Source organism: Bos javanicus, chromosome 2 (assembly GCF_032452875.1).
Source record: "Bos javanicus breed banteng chromosome 2, ARS-OSU_banteng_1.0, whole genome shotgun sequence".
NCBI classification, from domain to species: domain Eukaryota; kingdom Metazoa; phylum Chordata; class Mammalia; order Artiodactyla; family Bovidae; genus Bos; species Bos javanicus.
The window spans coordinates 94122238-94141907 of NC_083869.1; the positions used below are offsets into that span (position 1 = coordinate 94122238).

The 19670-nt window shown below is 45.3% G+C and overlaps 1 protein-coding gene across 7 annotated transcripts in view; it reads left to right on the forward strand.

Annotated features, from left to right (window-relative positions):
• NRP2 (neuropilin 2) overlaps positions 1 to 19670 on the forward strand; it is a 119998-nt gene that overhangs the window by 20190 nt on the left and 80138 nt on the right. For all 7 annotated transcript variants that reach the window (XM_061382282.1, XM_061382263.1, XM_061382274.1 and 4 more), the window contains exon 3: positions 14441 to 14622. In XM_061382282.1, coding sequence (XP_061238266.1) covers positions 14441 to 14622 — 182 coding nt within the window. The remainder of the gene's footprint in view (positions 1 to 14440; positions 14623 to 19670) is intronic.

The window sequence follows — 19670 nt, forward strand, 5'->3', positions numbered from 1 at the left end:
AACCCAGGGATCAAACCCAGGTCTCCCCCACTGCAGGCGGATTCGTTACCATCTGAGCCACCAGGGAAGCCCCTGGTCCTTTTAAGAACTGGTTATTTCCAGATGGTGTCTTGAAAAACACACTTCAGAAAGTACAAAAACCACTAGGAAGACTTGAGAGAATACTTAGGCTGAAAAACCCATACCCAAACCCACACTAATAATTGTATGTGTGTGCTCAGCAAAAGAGATCTCCTTTACCATGCCACACTGAAATTTCCAGATTCTAAAACATCCTGCTTTAAAGCTCCAAACGTTCCTCTTTAGAAAGATCTCTGATTGAAAACATTCTATGTCATGTGCCACACTTTCTTGTCTTCTGAAACAGAACAAATAATAAGGTGAGTTAACTTTTTCTCAGTGACTCAGGCTTTTAATTCTAAACTTGACTTTTTGCAACAGAGGCTGGGTAATGTCATGTTTAGATCAGATAGACTTATATATAGTTTTTGTTGACCTTTTACACTTCGCAGGCCTTAGTGTCTTCATCTGCAAAACTGTGTCAGTGATGCCTACTTTGCAAGATTTCGGTCTCCTGTTTATGTCGATACACAATACATTATCGACCATGTCAGCATCTTTGTACTTTGGGGAAGTGTGTGACATTTTTGCTATCTATACGCTTGCTGTCATAGCGCTTCTAAATGCGCTCCTCTGATCTGTTTTCACCCTTTTATTTTGGGTAGGATTTTGCCTCGAGAGGTTTTGGTGTCCACTGGGACCTCTTTAGTCCTGGGGTGTAGCTTTTGTCCCAAGCCAGTATAGTCCAGGGCCAGCATTCTGGTTTGCCTTGGTCAGCCTCACTCGTAGCAGAGCAAGGACTGGGGTGCTCTCCTGGGGACAGAGTGCAAGAGCACCAATGCATGGGGTCCTCAGCAGTAGTTGAGCTGCTCACCATCTTTTCTTTTGAAACCATCCCCCGTCCCCATACTGGATATTTGAGGTTTGGGGATATTTGGCCTCTAGCTAAGTGTGCTTGGTAAACAAAGTGTGTGTTTATCTGTGGCCAGAGGAGCCCTCTAAATCTTAGATGTGTCTGTTTTCCCCAAAGTAGGGGATGCTGTCTTAGAAAGAGAGCATTCTCCTAGGTTGACAAGTTGACTACAGAAAACAGAGGGAATGTACCAGACTTCAGTTATCTGACCCCACCCCACCCAGCCAATGAAGATTACATGCACTCAGTTAGCATCCTCCACATACAACCGCATACAACCTTACTTCCGCAGACCCTGTGAGGGCAGAGGCTCAGACTCACCTCCCTCTCCCCTCCAGCACTCCCTGCTGTGTAATACCCTCCCCTCCCCCTAAGAGTCCTAGATTCCTCCAGCTCTTCTAGGGCCTCCTACTCAGAACTCCCTAATCATTGCATATTGCCTTGATCTGCTTGCGTTTTGTTCATGTGTGGTCATCCTGTGTTCTGAGCATGTACGTTCTCTAAGGGCATGGACCACATGTATCTTGTCTCTACCCTCTATGGCCACAAAAACCAGTGAAGTCATTGTTACTCTTCCCATTTGACAAATGAAGAAACTTGGGCTCAGAGAAGTAAGCAGCTGGCCTAAGGTCGCACTCTTTGAAAGTGGCAGAGAAGGGATTTGAAGCTGGAACACCCTGCTTCTTTGCAACCTGAGCTGTTTACTCTCATGCTTTATTGTCTCCACCATCACCATGGATTCTGATTGGGGGTATGATATGAGCCCTGGGATCCAGTTGGCTGAGGAGATCAGGGAAGGCTGCTTGGAGGAGGTGATGGCTATACTGATCCTAAAGAAGTTAACCAGGCAAAGGAGGGGCATGGGTATGGCCGGTGGCCCGGGCAGAGAGCATCATGTCCCAGACAAGAAGGGAACCAGAGTAATGAAAGGCCATCTTTGTGTCTTGTTGATACAAACCCCCTTCCCAGTGAAGAGATTCCTGGGCAGTGCTATTTTATTTTATCTCCTGGCCACATGACTTCCAGCATCTCAGGGAGGGGTTGAGGTCAGGAAAGACAGAGATGATGGGAACTCTCTGCTATCCCACTCTCCCAGGTCAGAGCTTCTACAGTCTCATATCCTCTATCCAGGGACCTCGCCCCCAGTTTAATGCCTGAAAGTGAGATTTGGCCTGGGGAAGTCCAGGTAACACTCTGGATTAAGCTCCGTACACAGAGTACTCCTACACAAGACTCCCTCTGAACATACTTCTCTTTCCTGTGAATAGAGGGCACAAGGGCCCAATGCCCAGTTAGAAGTGTGGCTTCAGCTGGTTTCTGCCTGAGCCTCTGGAAATCCAAGCAGAGAATGGGTTCTCTGTGGTTGAACAGGGTGTTTTATACTCAGGAGAGACCCTCAGGTTGATTACTCATGACATTATTACAGATTTACTGCCTGCCCAACCTCAGAAATATTCTGATTCCCCCAAGGAGCCCATGAGCAGCAATACTTGTCTGTATTGCAACAACCCTGCTAATGACAGAAACAGATTCCCCTCCAGGTACATGGTGCAATAAACGGGAGCGGTCTGCTGACCAGAGCTCAGCTGGCAGCCGACCCCACACTCACCAACCTTGACCAGCGACTCCACCCAGCAACTGAGCTTGCTGAAGAAGTGGGAAAACACACCGCAGATTGTTCTCCTCCGCCTACCAAGGTTAAAGAGCAGTTGGGACAGCAGTTATTTTTGGCAGTTTGTTTTTAAATATGCGATGTTGCAATCGTAACTCTTAAAATGCAAGCTTCACTGTGGATGTCCTTCCTAACAATGCGTTTTTATCTTCTGATTGAGAAAATCACTAGAGATTTTCTAGTACACAATCCCACTTGTTCTGCCTCTCAACCCTGGCACATTCTCTGAACCCCAGAGGTCCCAGAGGGCCAGAATCTCATCCCATGTAACTCTGTGTAATTCTCCCATCTAATTACACTGGGTGAGAGTCTGTCTTAAGAAATTCAGTGGGAACTCTGGGTGTGGAGGGGATAAAAAGGAGAAGGAAATAGACCAAGTAGAGAAATTAGATTTTTCTAAAAGGGGATTCATGTGTTCTCTGGTAGTCATGAGTCCTTTAGAAAAACAATGTATTCACTTTGTTTTGTCCTTTTTAGTGGCAGGGCGATTGAAACCTTTGGATAAGAGAAACTCAGCAGATATTGTAATTCCATTCTTCTACTTCTGCCTGGATAAATCATCCAGGAAAAAAAATATATATATTAGGTGCCCTTGTCTTTCCTTCTAGAAAAGAGCTTCCATAATCGTCCTTCATTATAAGACCTATGCCTCACAACTCATCTCAGTTGATTGCAGAGTAGATGGTTGTATTTCATTTACATAATAAAATTTTTTTTTTCCTAGAAAGAAAATCCCTGAAAATGTGAGCTGGTTCAAAATAAAACTTGACAAAGAAGAAGAAAGAAAAAATGTGAGCTAGGCTTAGGTTAAAAGGGCCGCAAAAATCTCTAACACAGTAAAGGAAAATTCACATGATTTTTATATGCTTTTTCCCCTGGCTTTGTAGCCAAGCATCTCAGCAATCTCTATAAATTTTTTAGCTCTGCCCCATTAGGGACTCCATTTTGTTTATAGGTGGTATGAAGGGATTGTCAGTTGGACAATAACAGCAAATATATATTGAGCTCTCGACAGGTCCCTGGTGCTACTACACCAAGAACTTGCCATATTTTACTCTCATAACAACCCTCTGGGGCTGGGACTGCTGTTATTCCCATTTAACAGATGGCTTTACTGAGGCCCAGAGAGATCACACGGATAGTAAGGGTAGGGCTGGGATTTGAAGCCTGCTTCAGCTGCCTTAGGATACCTGTGCCCTTGTGCCCAGAGCTCTCATCTGCTTTCCCAAGGCTTAGGTATTTGGGGCCTCTCTGATTCCCTAGGATATCCTGGACACGGATTTTTTTTTTTTTCTCATATACCCTTTCTTTGCCTCTTCCTGCCATCTGCTCACCTCCGGATGCCGACAGGGCAGTCAAGGAGAGAGAGTGATCTTTCTGTGTCTTTAAATACAAGCTGAGAGGCCTGACTCTCAGTCAATTGTTTCCTTCTGCTTCCTTGTCATCCACCTCCTCCCCTGTCCCCTCCAGCCCCGCCCCATCCTCTTCAAATTCCCTGCCATTCCCCCACACCTCACTCTTCATCTGGAATCCGAAGATGTGAGGGCTAGTAATAGAGTGTCAGCGGAAGTAATTGATTCCTCACACAGAGAGAATTCTCCTGCCTTTAGTGTCAATGGAGCTGAACCGGAGTCTTGGAGGGTGAGCGAGACATGTAAACAGTCCATGGCTGAGCTGTCAGGGTGAAGCCAGACACACCAGAGAGTGAGTGAGAGGGAAAACGGTGGAACAAATAATTGTTTTATTGGAAAGGAAAGGAGTAAATAATATTTCAGCCCAGGAATTGGCAGTTTGAAAGAGAGGGTTGAGAACTAGGAGCAGAAGGAATCCGTGATGTGGGTTTTAATGGGGGGGTTCCATTGTCTTAAGGTAGGAGGTTTCGTCCCACCCGACTCCTTCCACCCATTATCATCATTATTATCATTAAAATAATTACCGTAACAATTACAGTTGATGAGACCTCGGGTTTATAGAGCACCTTTCATCTAAAAGTTCAAAGTGATTTATCTGTGCGTCATCCCTTTGAGAGCGGTAGGAGGGTAGGAAAGTATTGTTATTATTTTTTTTGGTCTTATCTGCTGGGAAAGCGAGGTCCAAGCAGATAGAGGATTTAGTCCTAGCCTCAGGGTAGGCTGCTGTTAGGGTACTGACTCTTCTTCTGGGCATCTCCATTGCCCTACTGCCCATAAAGGCCCTTATGCTTGTGTGGCCCCCACAGCTCATCCCTGACACTGATGCTCCCTCCCAAGATGTGAGGGTCCCACCGGCCACTGCAGTGTGATGGCCATCTCCCCAGCCAGCCAACTGCTCCATGCACACAGCAAACAGCCTGCTCTGACTGTGGGATAAAGGTCCTTCAAGGTCTGACTCACACTGTTCCCATCCTGTGCGGAGACTTCCTGCAATCTGGTTCCCCTTCTTGTAGAAGCTGGTGACCTTTCTAGCCATATTTCTTCCCGGTCTTACTGAGCCTTCAGCCAAGAGCACCCGTTATTCTGAACTTCACAGCTTCTACTCCCCCACAAATGGCAGCTGATTCTTTCAGGATAGAGGGATGTGCTTCTGTGATGCAGAGAGGCGAGCGCTGTAATGTGCCCTGAGTGGACAGGCCTGCTTTTGCTCCAACAGCTACGGGGCCTTCAGAATACAGTTGTCGAAGAAAGCTGTTACCCAGTGGTGGTTTGAGAGGCGGAAGCGGTCCCAGCTGACTGGCCACTGAACGCTCTTTTCAGAATCTCCAACCCGGCGTGGCAGCTGTCCCTTCCTGCCTGGACATTAGTGCAGGCCCCTCATGTCCACACCCCAGTGCTTTTTGCACAGTAGTGACGAGTTTGCCCCTGGAGCCAGGAAGAAGCTCTGAGCTCTGTAACCTGAAGCTCCAAGTAAATGAAATGCAAAGACAGCACTCTCACGCCTGCCGGGTCACACCTACTCCTCAGACTGTCCCCTGCTTGGATTTCCGCATGGCACATTTTTCAGGCAAGTTTTGTATTTTCTGACTTTTGTTATGGAGGCTGGAAGCCAGCAAAGGAAGACAGAAAAACCTTTGAGAGCTCCCTTGGTTCCTGGAAAAAACATAAAGGATTTTTTTGATGCTGACAGATTCCCTGGAGCTCAGCACTCCTCGTTCCCAGCAGGCTCCCATTTTTCGGACAGATGGAAAGGTTATGATTCACTCTCACAATTAGACCCGCTGGGAGCCAGGGTGAGTGAGCACCCATCCCAGAGGGAACCATTCACCCGGCCAAGTTCAGGGATGCTGCCTGCACACCAGACCCAGGAATGGTGCACTCTGATTTCCTTTCAGTGGGTTCCAGTTACCTTCTGCCCCTACCTGTCAGCCCTAAGAGGCACAGAGACATCGTCCCTATACCCATTTATGAGATGAGGCAAGCTGAGGCATGTGCAGTTGACCCAGGCCAGCTTAGAACAATTCAGCAAGCCTCTGGCCCTTGGCCCTTGGGATTGGAAGGGGTTCACCTTCCCATCCAAGCCCCAGTCTGCTGGTGAATGGAGACGAACTGTGGGCAACTCTTACCTACTTTCTACTCTGGTATTATTACACAATGCCAGCATGGGGTCTTTTAAGCTGATGGCAGAGGATGAGGATTTTATAGACGCAAAGGACAGACAGAAAGAAACACTCAACAGTCATGCTGAAAACAGCCTGCCCCAAAACCTTAAACTTCACACTGGCACTGGTTGCCTCGAAAATCCTTCCTTACATAAACAAACACGTCCTATCCAAGCCAGTCTCCAGGAACAGAGCAGATTTGTGGCCTTGGGGCCTGAGGAATGTGCTTGCTGGGGAGTCCGTCAGTGGAGAGAGGGGTGCTAGGCCAGAGGGTCAGGGGAGAGACGCCGCAGGCTTTGTCGTGCGCCCTTGATTCTCTGAAAGTTCATCTGCAGTGAGACTTATCAGACACTGTCTGGAGCGGCCTCCTTCCTCACGTTGCAAGGCGTTCTTGGCAGCCTGCTCTGCCAGAAACAATGAGACCGGCGGGCCCTTTCCCTCATCCCTGGGTTTCTGTGGAAAAACAACCAGTAATTATAAATAGATGTTATTTGTAGTTTCCATTTTCTTGCCTTCAAGGTTTTTTGCAATAATTCCTCCAGTTTCTTTTGGGTTGTTCTCTTTGCATACTTCCTTTGCTGGGTGGTCGGATTTCCTTCCTTCTGAAGAGCCCTGGTGACCTGGGCTCTGAGCGGATTGTGAAGAAGCTCAAAATATCAGAGTTTTGGGGTGGGAAGAAATAAAGGAAGAAAATGAAAGTGCCAACTACCGGTTTTAAAACGGCACTCGGCACCAAGGCAAATACCCAAACCGATGCAGTGTGTGAGTCCGTGGGGTTAGATAGCAAATAATAAAGGAGTTAGATAAGACATAACAGGGATATGAAGTTAGACAACAACAGATAATAATAATAATGACAGCAGCAGTAACAACTAACGTTTGTTTATTGAGCATTTACTATGTGCCTGGCCCTGTGCTGAGCTGTTGACATGTATTAACTCACCAAATCTGGGGGTTCAGTGCCTAGTTGTTCAAGACCCAGCACATGTGAAGGGCAGCGGGGCTGGTTTTTGAACCCAGCCTGGCTGGCTGGTTCCAGAGCCTGGGCTGGGAAACAAGACTGAAAAGAATTCTCACCAGCTCAAGTGATGAAGCACTGTGGATGGGTTTGTACAGGAGGAGGGTGTTTATAAACCACCCTCTATAGCACGGAGGTTGGGTGGCATAGACAGTCCCTAAAATTATGACTTTTCATTTCATTGTCACCTGTTCAGTTTCCAGAGCATCATGTGTGTGTAACTCTTCTCTCCCCCAAGTCTCCCACACTGTTTCGTAGAACAGTAATAATGAAAATAGCCAGTGCCTCTCAGGTGGTTTCTAAGGCATCCGGTACTATATTGGGCCTGTGTAGACCTTTACGAACCTTTCAACAATCCCACAAGGTGGGGAAATTATTATTTCCATTTTATAGATGAAAAAACTGAGACTTAAAGAAATGCCTGAAGTCATAACACTAGCATGTGCCAGAAACTAGCTGAATCTGTCCACAAAACAAGAGTATACATACAGACTATGCATTTCCCAGACTATACACACCCTTGTAGACAGCTATGTTTCTATGCAGTTGAAACTTTTTTTCTCTGGTCACAGACCCCATCCCTAGGAAAATGAGCACATACCCAAACCAACAAAATTTCTGCATATGATTGTAGGGGTTCCCCAATCTACTAAAATTCATCTGTGGACCCTACTGGAAATTCACGGGCTTAAAAATGTATGCTCTAGATGGTACTTAAAAGCATGTAAGTACACAGGATACTGTTTTCTCACTCAGGCCATATGTTGACATATGGGTATATATGTGCTTATAAAAATACTTCACTTACAAAAATTAATATGTTATCCCATCTGAACACTTAGAAGCTGGATTTCTACTGATGAGACTCAAAACCACGAATTCCAAATCTACTCCCTGCTTCTGTGGGTGATTTGTCTATTAAATTTGGCATTGTTAAACAAAACAGCTAAATTAAAAGACTGAGATTCTGTGAAGTCTCTAACTGAGATGCAAAGGGTGCTTTGCATCTGCACCTTCTAATATTGTAGTGCTCTGGCAATCTGGCATGCCCACTGCTCTCTGATCTTTCCTCAGCACAGAGGACAAAGGATGGAGGCAATGTCAATGTGCCCTGGAGTGGGACTGCGTGGGCCAAGCCTGCCTCTGACCTTTCCTCATCTTGTGACTTTGGGCAGGTCAGTTAGCCTCCCTCAGCTTCACCCTGTACATCTGTGAATGGACAGTTACCATATCAGGGTCTGGTGTGTATTAAGTGAGGGTTAAAGGAAATAGTAAATAAATGGAGCGAGGATCTAGCCCATTAGGAATGCTCAGTAAGTGGGAGTTCTTCCCATTGATATGCCAGCTTCTTCTTAAATGTGTGTGTGGCACCAGTGAAAGGGGGAAATTCAAGGAAATGAAAAGACTTCTTAAAAAACCCAACCTGACAGCTAGGTAATTTCTACAGAAAAGCTGAGTGTCCCAATTGAGCTGGAGACCAGGTGACCTGGCTTTGGACCTGAATTGACTAGAAACTTTTGCATCATGCAGACCTGCTCCACAGCCTCTTAGGATCTCAGGCAGCTTCTTTGTTGGGAAAGTTGTGCATGACAGTATTGTTTTTTCCTATTTTCCCTGCAGGTTTTAATGTAAGGATTAATAAGGCAGTGTTTGTAGATGTCTTTGAGCTTCCTAGAAGAAAGGCACTCCAGGAGGTGATAAATTCTCTGGCCTGGATAATCTACTCATGAAATATGGAACTTTGAAAGTGTGAGAAAAATCTCAAATCACTTTGACAGCATTTTAATTATAGTTGATTTGTTTGCTGCTAATAGTGAAAATGCTGTCAGCATGATTTGAGATGTTTCTTCCACTTCAAAATGTTATATTTCGTGTTTTCAAGTCACGAGGCAACATTTTGGTTTCCAGATACAACCAGAATAGCTCAGTGAGTGCGCTGGCACACAAAGGCAGAGTAGAAAACAGACCAACATATCCAACCCCTTGGAAAGCAGAGTTTATCCTTTTTAACATATAACATCAACCTTAGGTTCCCTCATTCATTTATTCACTCAACACAAAGTTAGTGAGCCCTCCTATGTGCCAGGCACCATGCAAATATGGGGTTGGCCCAAAAGTTCATTTGCGTTTTTCCATGATATGAAAAACCCAAATGAACTTTTGGCCAACCCAATATTATAAATTCATCCGTGAAAAGGTAAGTTTCTCACCCTCATGGTCCTGGTTGTCTAGTGCAGGCCTCATATCCTAAACAAATACACTATATTGACAAGACCTTTCCAGATTATGGTAACAGCCATAAAGGCAATGAAAGCAGGTGAGGTAGAGAATAAGGGCATGCCAGCTGAAATGGGATGGTCAGGGCAGGCTTCTCTGAGGAGGTGACATTTGCACTCAAAAGAATGAGAAGTTACCAGCCAGAGCAAAAGCTAACAAAGAGTACTGCAGACAGAGGGAAGAGCAAGTGCAAAGGCCCAGGGGCTGGAAAGAACTTTCCATGTACAAAATGTGATGGCTTAGACATTTCACGATGCAAGTAGCATGAGAGGGGGCATCGCCTGCTTGGCAAAGGTTATGGCTTCAGGACTTGGGCGTATAGGTGCTCAGCCATATAGACAAATCCCATAGAATGGACACAGCATTCTTCCTTGGAGCAGCTAAGGACTCTGACCACAACATAGAAATCCCTTCACAAGCAGTTCTGTGTGGCATCCACAAAGGTAGACTCTGGATGGAGCCACACGTCATCCAGCCCTGGGAGAAGGGCCTCCACGTGGTGAATTTTCCAGCACAGACTTGGTCGGCTGACCCAGCCTTTGGTGGCCTGCTGGGCAGCGTCACGCGTGGAGAGAGTTATGGAAAGTAAAAGTCTTTCATGTTTGCCTAGTGATGAGAAGAAGAGATGAGACTGATGCTTTTTCACATCTCTCCTGTTGACTCTTAAAATTAATTCCACCGTCAACATTCCCATGGCCCAAATGTGGGTTTGGGGAGAGGAATGAAGACTTTGAAGTTGAGACAGAAAGTACAGAAAGCATTCTCTAGACAAATGCTCTACATGCAGATGTCGGAATCTGTGAAAAGAAAAGTAAAAAGGTACGTAGGGAACCATTTTAGATAGGAGAAGGGAAAAAAAAAAAAAAAAGAACTGGCACAGAGATGGCTACTTCAGCTTAGGAAAGTAAATAAATAAATAAAATTTGAAAAGGTAGTGTTAAAGCTTTGAAAGGAATTTTTTCATTTGAGGGAGATTAGGAATAATGAAATGCAAACACAATAGTTAATATGTCTGTGAGCTGGTGTCTGTTTCCTTCCAGAAAATGGATAAGAGGAGTGGCTTTTCAGGTTATCCTACTTGACTACCATTGGGGTGAGCTCTGAGTTTGCAGCCCAGATTCATTTAACCAACAAATGCTGGGTATTAGATGCCAGATGCAAAGTCATATTTATTCCAAGGCCACAACTTCCTAAGTCTCTGCTAGCTCTTCATAAAGGAACCTGACAACACTGAAATTTCTAGAGAGATTTACTCCAGGTGTAGCAAATCCCTAATAATAAAAAATTTCCCCAAATGAGTCAATCTCACAGGAGGTAAATGAGACAGTCTGTGTGCAGTCAGCATGTCATTTGGAGTATGCCCTTTATACAAAAAGCCCAGCCAGAAGACTTGGTGGTGAGCTGGAGTTGGTCCACAGGGCAGAACCCCAGACGCTGAAGGGAAGGGGAATTTTAGCTGCCAGATTGTAACTCTGGGTTGTTTTCCCCTCAAGTAAACCTGATAGGAAAATCCAGTTTTGCTAAGAAGTTCAAGTAAGGGCTGATTATTTGCTTCAAAAAAGGATTCACCAGAGGGTCCTTTAAATAACAGGCTCAGAGAGAAGCTGTATGATATGACTGATTTGTGTGAACCTTTTTCAAAAATGCCTCCCTTCACTAACGTGTATGTAGATATGTGAGGATGTATTTACAGCTAGCCATGTTACCCAAAAGGATTTAGATGATATATCTGTTGAGTAAATTGAGGCAAGTTTGCAGCTATGACATGTTTTGGGTACTTCAGCTTCATTGCTGATTCTGTTAATCCCCTAAATGACGTCATGGGTGATTTGGAGATAAAACCCTCCACTTCTAATGAACAAGCCAGGTGGATGTCAGGGCCTCTCTGTGTCCTTTATAGAAACTGGCAACACAACGACTGAAAGTATGTGATGGTCTCTTTAAAATTGTTTTAAAATTTTCATTGAGTGCGGGCCATGTCCCTGACACTATTCTAGGTGCTCCAACAAGCCATGTCTTATTTAAGTCTTATGGATGATGGTTGTCATCATGATGGTGGCACTTTTTATCTGCAAAATTATGAGAGCTGGGTTATTTTTCTCAACTCTTCTACTTGGGAAAAAAATTCTTAGTAGAAGGATCTTTATGTATTTTAAAGAAGTGAAGACTTATTATAAACAACTCAGATAATATAAAAGAAGAAAGCAAAAAATTACAAATTATCCCCCATCAATATATTTTACCCACCATCAATTTATTTCATCACAGTTAATATTTTAGTCTGTAGTCTCTCAGGCTTTTTCTGTGTGTATATGCAAGAAAATTTATATACTTACATATATTTTAAAGAATACTTTTAAAACAATCTACTGTTTTTCAGCTTAATTATATACCATGGACATTTTTCCTTAAAGGCCAAAAAAAAAAACCCAAAACACCTATACCTACAGTGTCCAAAATTGATTTACCCACCACTGTTGTCAGACATTTAGACACATGCTTTTTATAAACAAAGTATGTTTTCATGTTTTCCATGCTTTTTAAAATATGCACACACACACAAAGATGCATATACTTCTTTGCACAATTGTCTGATTATTTTGCTAGGAAAAATTCCTAGCAGTGGGATTGCTGGATTAAAGAATATGTATATATTAACTTTTGTCATATTTTTGCCAAAATGCCCTCCAAAATGAGCAGATGCACATTCCCCCTTAGACAGCACCTCATTCACTGGCTCTCTCTCTTCGGGAGAATCACTTCTGCTCTATGGCTCAGCCTCTTCCCCTCTGAAATGGGCTTGGAAACACAACAAATCCCTGTGAACAGTTACGAAGTCCACACTCATGCCAGTCCGTGTCCTAGACACTTTCTATAGATTGTGTGTGTCCTTTAAATTTCAGAAGAACTGAAAGGAAGGTTCTAGTATCCCTATCGTGCTCTTATTTTTTCCATTTCTGAGGCTCAGAGAGGTTGAGTGACTTGCCTGAGTGACTCAGCTAGTAAGGCTGAGCTGGGTTCTGCCTCCTTCCGGAATGAGGTGGGGGTGGGGGTGCTCTTGCCCTTCCAGGCAAGCTGGGTCCTGTCTGCTCAGTGGGTACAGTTGTACTCCAGCATTGTGCACCCTGCGAAGGAAGGCATTGCCATTACTCAGCTGAGAGTGACTGTCCAGCGGTGCTTATCTCGATGTGGAAATAGCAAGGAGGGATTTTCCAGAAGGTCTGGGGGAATTTCCTTTGAGAAAAAACTGTCTTTTCACTTATGTTTTGGAACTGAGGAAGCACACTTTCAGTGTCAGCATCATCTCCCACACTGAAAGCACAGACCTAACAGATTCCCCACCCCTGCAGCCTTTCCCAATCTGTGGCCATCTCTCCGGAGCTCCTGGGGGAAAACCCTGCCATCTCCCTTCTCCAGACTCTAACCAACTTCTGTGATTCTTTTGACTGTAGAATTCCAGCCCTCTTGGGTCTACAAATGAACTAACCCTGGTCCACTCCATATACTCCCTTCGAAGGCCTATTTATTTGGAAGTGGCTGAGCCATCTGAAGTATGGCTTCCGGGGTCTGCAAGGAGGCCTCAGACCACTCCGGTTCAGACAGGCCACTTCTGCAGGCCACCAGCTCCCCCAGACCCCGTGCGTGTGGCAGGAGCCAGTGGGTACATCCCAGGGAAGGTAGCCTTTCCAGTCCCTCTCTTTTCCCCAATGGAAGAGATTTTGTACATGTTGTTTTAACAGCTTGATGCAAAATACATAAACAGGGTGGAGAAGGAGATGGATGGCTTTCATTAAATAATGGTACAGTGACCAGCAATTTGAGGGAGTTTGTAGGGAAGAAATTTTCCACGTCAGCAGTTGTGACAGGGTGTTCCCCAGGAGCCCAGATGAAGACCACAGACTTGGGACAGTGAGGCTTGCCAGACCACATGCTGAAGCTGAAAGCATGCATCTGTACAGATAAGATGGCACAGTACCTGTGCAGTCCTGTGAACCTAGCCAAGGATGTCTTTGAGGTGTGTCCCCCTACCTGGGCCAATTTGATTCTGTTTGAAATGAGCTCAGGTCTTCAGGGTAAGGAAGGCAGCCCGCTCAGCCTCTTGCTGAGACTAATAGTTATGTGCTCACAGAAGCTGGGTCCCCTGGGATTCACCCCCTGCTTTTGGAAAAAGGTTTTTATTGCCTTATCTAATACGGTGCTGATTCCTTTTAAAAAAAACGTGTTGTTGACCAGATAGACACTGCTGATGTGAACTTCTCAGAGTCATCTCAGGGAGGGAGATAGCCCACGACTGGGGAGTCTTTATTACTAACAGTTAAAGAAAAGAAGGGTTGATCCCTTCAGTTCAGGAGAGAACTGAAACTTGGAAAAGAGGCAAAAAAATAAAAAATAAAAATCTCTGAAACATCCCCCATGTGCCTGACTCGGTGCCCAGCCCTTCCTTACATTTTTTTCATTCCATCTGTGTCCCAGTCCCCTGAAGTGGATATCTTTATCCGCATCTTATAGATGAAGTAATTGATGCTCACAGGGGTTAAGTAACATGCAGAGACACAGAGCCAAGAAGAAAAGACTAAGATTCAGATAGATCACGATGAAAATAAAAATGGTGCTACCGAATGGAGAAAAAAAAATGAGACATTTGATGGAATGACGCTACTGCCCTTATGTGAGCAAGAGATAAGGCCTTAAGGTCTAGTCATGCACAGAGGTGCTCATTCTCTGTGGCTTTAGTAAAGCAACTTCCTGTATCTGTGTTTGCCAGTCTCTACAAGTAAACCTAAGTGCCCTTTGTTTATCCATCCAGAACACCTTAATGTCTAGAAGTGGATGGAGAGCACCTGAGCTGGAGGGAGAGAGTAGTCCATTTCATCTCCTAGCAGTGATCTTTTTTCATATGTGCCCCTTTATGCTGTCTGCACCCAGGTATGACTTCATTGAGATTCGAGATGGGGACAGCGAATCCGCAGATCTCCTGGGAAAGCACTGTGGAAACATCGCCCCACCCACCATAATCTCCTCGGGCTCGGTCCTCTACATCAAGTTCACCTCCGACTACGCCCGGCAGGGGGCAGGCTTCTCCCTGCGCTATGAGATCTTCAAGACAGGTCAGTGTGGTCGTGAGTTGGGGCAAGCAGGGACTCTGCCATCGCCAGCTGTGTTTGGCCACCAGGCACTGTGTATCGGATCTGCCTGATAGTTATGTGTTCATAGATGAAGCCCAGTGGGTTGACCTACGTGGTCAGGGTTCCAGTTTTATCCAGCCTGAGAGAGTTGATGGAGGGAAGAGTGTTCAAGGTGAGCCTGGAGACTGTCTAAGTTGAAAAGCCCATTTAAGTTTCCAGCCAATTTAAGAGGGCAAACTGCAGGGTTAGTGTTTGGGTGATTGCGACAACAAAAGAGTAGGGACATCTATTATATAGAAAAACACATTTGGAAAAAATCTGATGTGTGTGTGTGTGTGTGTGTTTAATGCAGTAATCATGGTGAAAGCAAAACTTGGTTGAACTTCCTCCAAATTACTTCATAATTTAATAGCCTTTCTTTAGAACCACATGGGGAGGAAGGACATAATCTTTTCAGTGTTTGGAGTCCCTAAAAATCTTAACTGTGACCCCACCACCAATGGGATCGTGCAGTAATTTTAGATACAAATATGACTCCTAGAAATTCCCCCTGCTGATCCACTGTATCACGTCTAACCATTGAACCCCCACTTCCTAAGTGGCAAAGAAGCTGACTCCCTGAAAAAGATAGAAGAAGGAGAAGCAGAGAACTTTTAAGTTGACTGCTTGCTTTCCATTAGGTCCCCCTTAGATTACTTTTAGACCCTGAGAATATGGGCTAATCCTTATTCTCCCTAGAGTCGAGACAACTTTGATTCACAAGACGCTAGTTCAGCATCTCCACGGAAGCGCTCAGAGCAGCGTATCCTTCCCTCCGATGTGTGAGCTCATTAACTTGAGGCTAAGTGAAGCCTGTCCTCCAGTTCTCCCCTCCCCCCTGCCTATCCCCCCACCTCGGGGGCTCCTGCCCCATCCAGGACTGTGTTTCCCTCTCCAGCAGCCCACGTTTTACAACTCGTGGGCAGAGTCTGCTGAAAGGGGAAGCTGTCAGCCTTGTCATCAGGGAGCCCAAAGCCCGGCGCCTGTTGAGTTCAGTGTGAGGGGAACTATTCATATATATTTTCTTTTTCGCCAAACAATTCTTGAAAGGAAGTGGTAGCTGCTGAAAGCACTTTTTATATCCACTCTGTCTAAATATTTGCCCGATTTGTCTGCCTGAGAACAAGATCGTAGGATCCAGTAAAGGGGTGGGGCTGAAGGAACTGTGTGGAGCCAGAGTGTGAGCTGGGACTGTCCCAGAGCACGAGTCCTGAGAAGGTCCGTCTGCCATGGGTGGTCATGCTCCTGAGTACTTGATGTCATGGGGACTGACGATCTGTGCGTCGGGCGGCTAGGGACTGGCCCAAGACTGGCAGATAGGCTTATCCACATTCCGTTGAGTCCTATGCGAGATCCAGATTAGTTAGTGCCCCCAGCAACGATGGACCGCTCATTATACCATCATCTGCTGGGGAGCAATGGGGAGATGGAAGAGAGAAGGAAGGAAACGGGTGTTGGTGCTCTTCTGGTGGGGGAGACAGCACATAACAGGTGCATAGTTGATGTTATTGAATGACTATGTGTAAATAGATACGTAACTTGAAAGGTATAAACTATAATATGAGGCAGAGTAAGGATCAAGTTATGATTAACATGCTATGGACGCTTCCTAGGTGGCGCTAGTTCCTGCTAGGCAGGAGCCCGCCTGCCAATGCTGGAGACACGGGTTCAGTCCCTGACGGGAAAGATCCCCTGGAGGAGGGCATGGCAACCCGCTCCAGTATTCTTGCCTGGAGCATCCCATGGGCAGAGGAGCCTGGCAGGCTACAGTCCGTGGGGTCGTACACAGTTACACACAACTGAAGTGACTTAGCACACATATGTAACATGCTGTGGATTTGTACTTAATGCACTGTGGTGACCTGAATGGGATGGCAGTCCAAAACGGAGGGGATATGTGTGTATGTATGGCTGATTCATTTTGCTGTACAATAGAAACTAACACACATTGTAAAGCAACTATGCTCCAATAAAAATTAATTTCAAAGAAGAACGTGCTCTGGATATGAAAATGAGGAAGCCATCAAGTGGCTTGGACAGCGGGGAATCTGGGAATTCCTTTAGATAACTAGGTCCCCAGTGCTAAAGCTGCCACTCAGCCCTACTGGGTTGACCATGAAAGCTGCTCCAAGCAAAGGCTTCCAGAGAGCTGGCCACCAGAAGTCAGAACAAGAATGGGGAGGACCATTACAGCTCAAATATATTTCATACTTCCCAACTTAGTATTTCACAAAGGACAGTACCACATCCTCCAGAAATCAACATAAAAACGTGAATATTAGCTCTATGCCTGCCTGCCTGCTAAGGTATTCAGTTGGGTCCAATTCTTTGTGACCCTATGGACTATAGTCCTCCAGGCTCCTCAGTCCATAGGATTCTCCAGGCAAGGATACTCACGTGGGTTGCCATACCCTCCTCCAGGAGATCTTCCTGATCCAGGGATCAAACCTGTTTTCTGCATTACAGGCAGATTCTTTACCACAGAGCCACCAGGGAAGCCCCCGTTAGTTCTATCCATCATGCAAATTTGAAGGGTCGATATTAAAAGACAAAATACACAGAGCTCATCATAACTCAGCATTACTGTTTTGAGGGTAGGCTGATGTAGGATTTTGAATGAGGCAGCAAATCTGTGGACTGCCTAGAAACAAAAGAGGCAGCCAAGCAGGTGACTTGGGCATGGGGAATTGGGACAGTCTACTTTAAGGATGGGGATTGCCTAGGAAGGAAGAAAGAGATTAATGCAACAACAGGAGATAACAGCCCTGCCAATAGCAATCATTCTTCTGGGGATTGTAAGAAAGAAAGTGAGAGCCCAGTGGCCCTGGAGCCATTCACACGTGCTATCATGCCCATTGGAAAGAGCAACTTATCCTCAATAAGGCACACACAGGTGCAGGGGTGGGGGGGCGGCTGTGTCAAATTCAAAACTGAGAAGTTTAGGAAGATGAGCGTTCTTCCAGGTCCCTCACCCAGATCTCCACTGTTGGAGCCCTGAGAGAAAATACACAAAGTTACGTCATCCACAGAACATGAAAGAAACGCATGAACATGCTGAGGAAATCCAAACAAACACAGTTGTGTTTGCTAGTCAGATTCATAAAGAGAGAGAAGGGGGAAGTATAAACACAGATACACAACTGTGCCGAGGACTCAGGAAGCCTTCAACCGCACATCACCCAGGCAGGGCTCTGCTGCAGAGTTATACCCACAGAAATAAACCCACGATTCAGTACAGATGGGACCAAGAGGCTGGAGGGGGAGATTCATGTCTGCCCTGAATGAAGTGGTTTATGAAAGAGTGTACGTATGTCCACATACAAAAGGGTGATCCCAAATCACCAAATCATAAGCATAACAGAGAAAGGAATTTTAAAATAATTTAAAAAGTAACATCGGAAATGGAATCACTGGAAAACATGGGGTTTTTGTATGTTTGTTTCCTGATTGTCTTCTGACCAAAGTACAAGATCGAGTTTTCTTTCCTGGGGCCCAGTGAAATTTTAGAAACTGAAATCTCACTTTATCCACAAACGGAGAAAACCTGGGGTGCCCCCTACTCCCACTTCTTCAATTGAAGAACTAGATTTACCTTTTGTGGTTAGACCCAGCTCAATTTTGGATAAATGCACCATGTTTTCAACAGCCTTGTGCTTGCAGGTTCTTCTTCGGCTTGCAGAGTTATTATACAATTTACAGTGAAAAACCACAGGATGGGCATTTTTCATACCAGAGTCCTTTGGTATGAAATCATTCACGGTAGCAAAATCCCCTAGCTACTATGGACAATCTTACCATTGCATGAACTTGAGTATCTGTTGACTGAGCTATTTTCTTAATTTTTAATTCATTTAGCACATTGCAGAAAAACATCTTGGTTTAGGTAGGTATCTGCAAGACTCAACTCTTGCCCCAGGAATAGTCACCTTTCCTGAGATCTCTTCCCCACATTCGATATTCGGCTGCCTACTTTCTGACAATGACCATAGTCCAAACAGCAAGATGGCGCCATTATAAATGGATAAACGATTGTAATGGACAGGCTTGATTTTTCTGCATAAAGAGGATAAAACTGTTTTTCTCCCTCATTCAAAATAAGCCACAGGATTTGTTGATGTTGTTCAGTCGCTAAGTCATGTCTGACTCTTTTCAACTGCATGGACTGCAGCACACCAGGCTTCCCTGTCCTTCACAGTCTCCCGAGGTTTGCTCAGATTCATGTTTGTTGAGTCAGTGATGCTATCTAACCATCTCATCCTCTGCCTCTCCCTTCTCCTTTTGCCTTCAATCTTCCCCAGCATCAGGGTCTTTTCCAATGAGTTGGCTCTTCGCATCAGGTGGCCAAAGTATTGGAGTTTCAGCCATAGGATACACCCATGCTTTCCAAGTGGCTCAGCAGTAAAGAATCTGCCTGCCAATGCAGGAGACACAAGAGATGCGGGTTCAACCCCTAAGATCCCCAGGAGTAGAAAATGGCAACCCACTCTAGTATTCTTGTCTAGAAAATTCCATGGACAGAGGAGCCTGATGGGCTAGTCCATGGAGTCGCAGAGCTGGACACGACTCAGAACACACACACACACACACACACACACATATAGCCATATTGAAAAATTCTCTCCAGTCCATTACAGGACCACAGAACCTTGGAAACTGTGGGCACTTTAGGATCTTACGTTCTCCAGGCCTCCTGGGGCTTTCTAAGTCTCCTTTGTGTCCCTTATGGATGACAGGGACCAAAGAAAGATTCCTCTATAAATTCCCACGCCCAGGGGGTGGGGATTCCCCTTGCCTTGGAGAGGAATGACAATAGGCAAACTCCAGGAGGGACTGTCAGGAGGCCTTTCCTAGTTCTGGAAGCAACTTGTGAATAGAGTTAATTTCCTCTGGCTAAGTGGCCCAGCAGCCATAAATGCTAACCTTTTGAAAATTCCTCTCTGCCCCCTGAAGCCCTGCCAGCTGGCTTGGCTTTCCTAAACTGCCTCATCCTG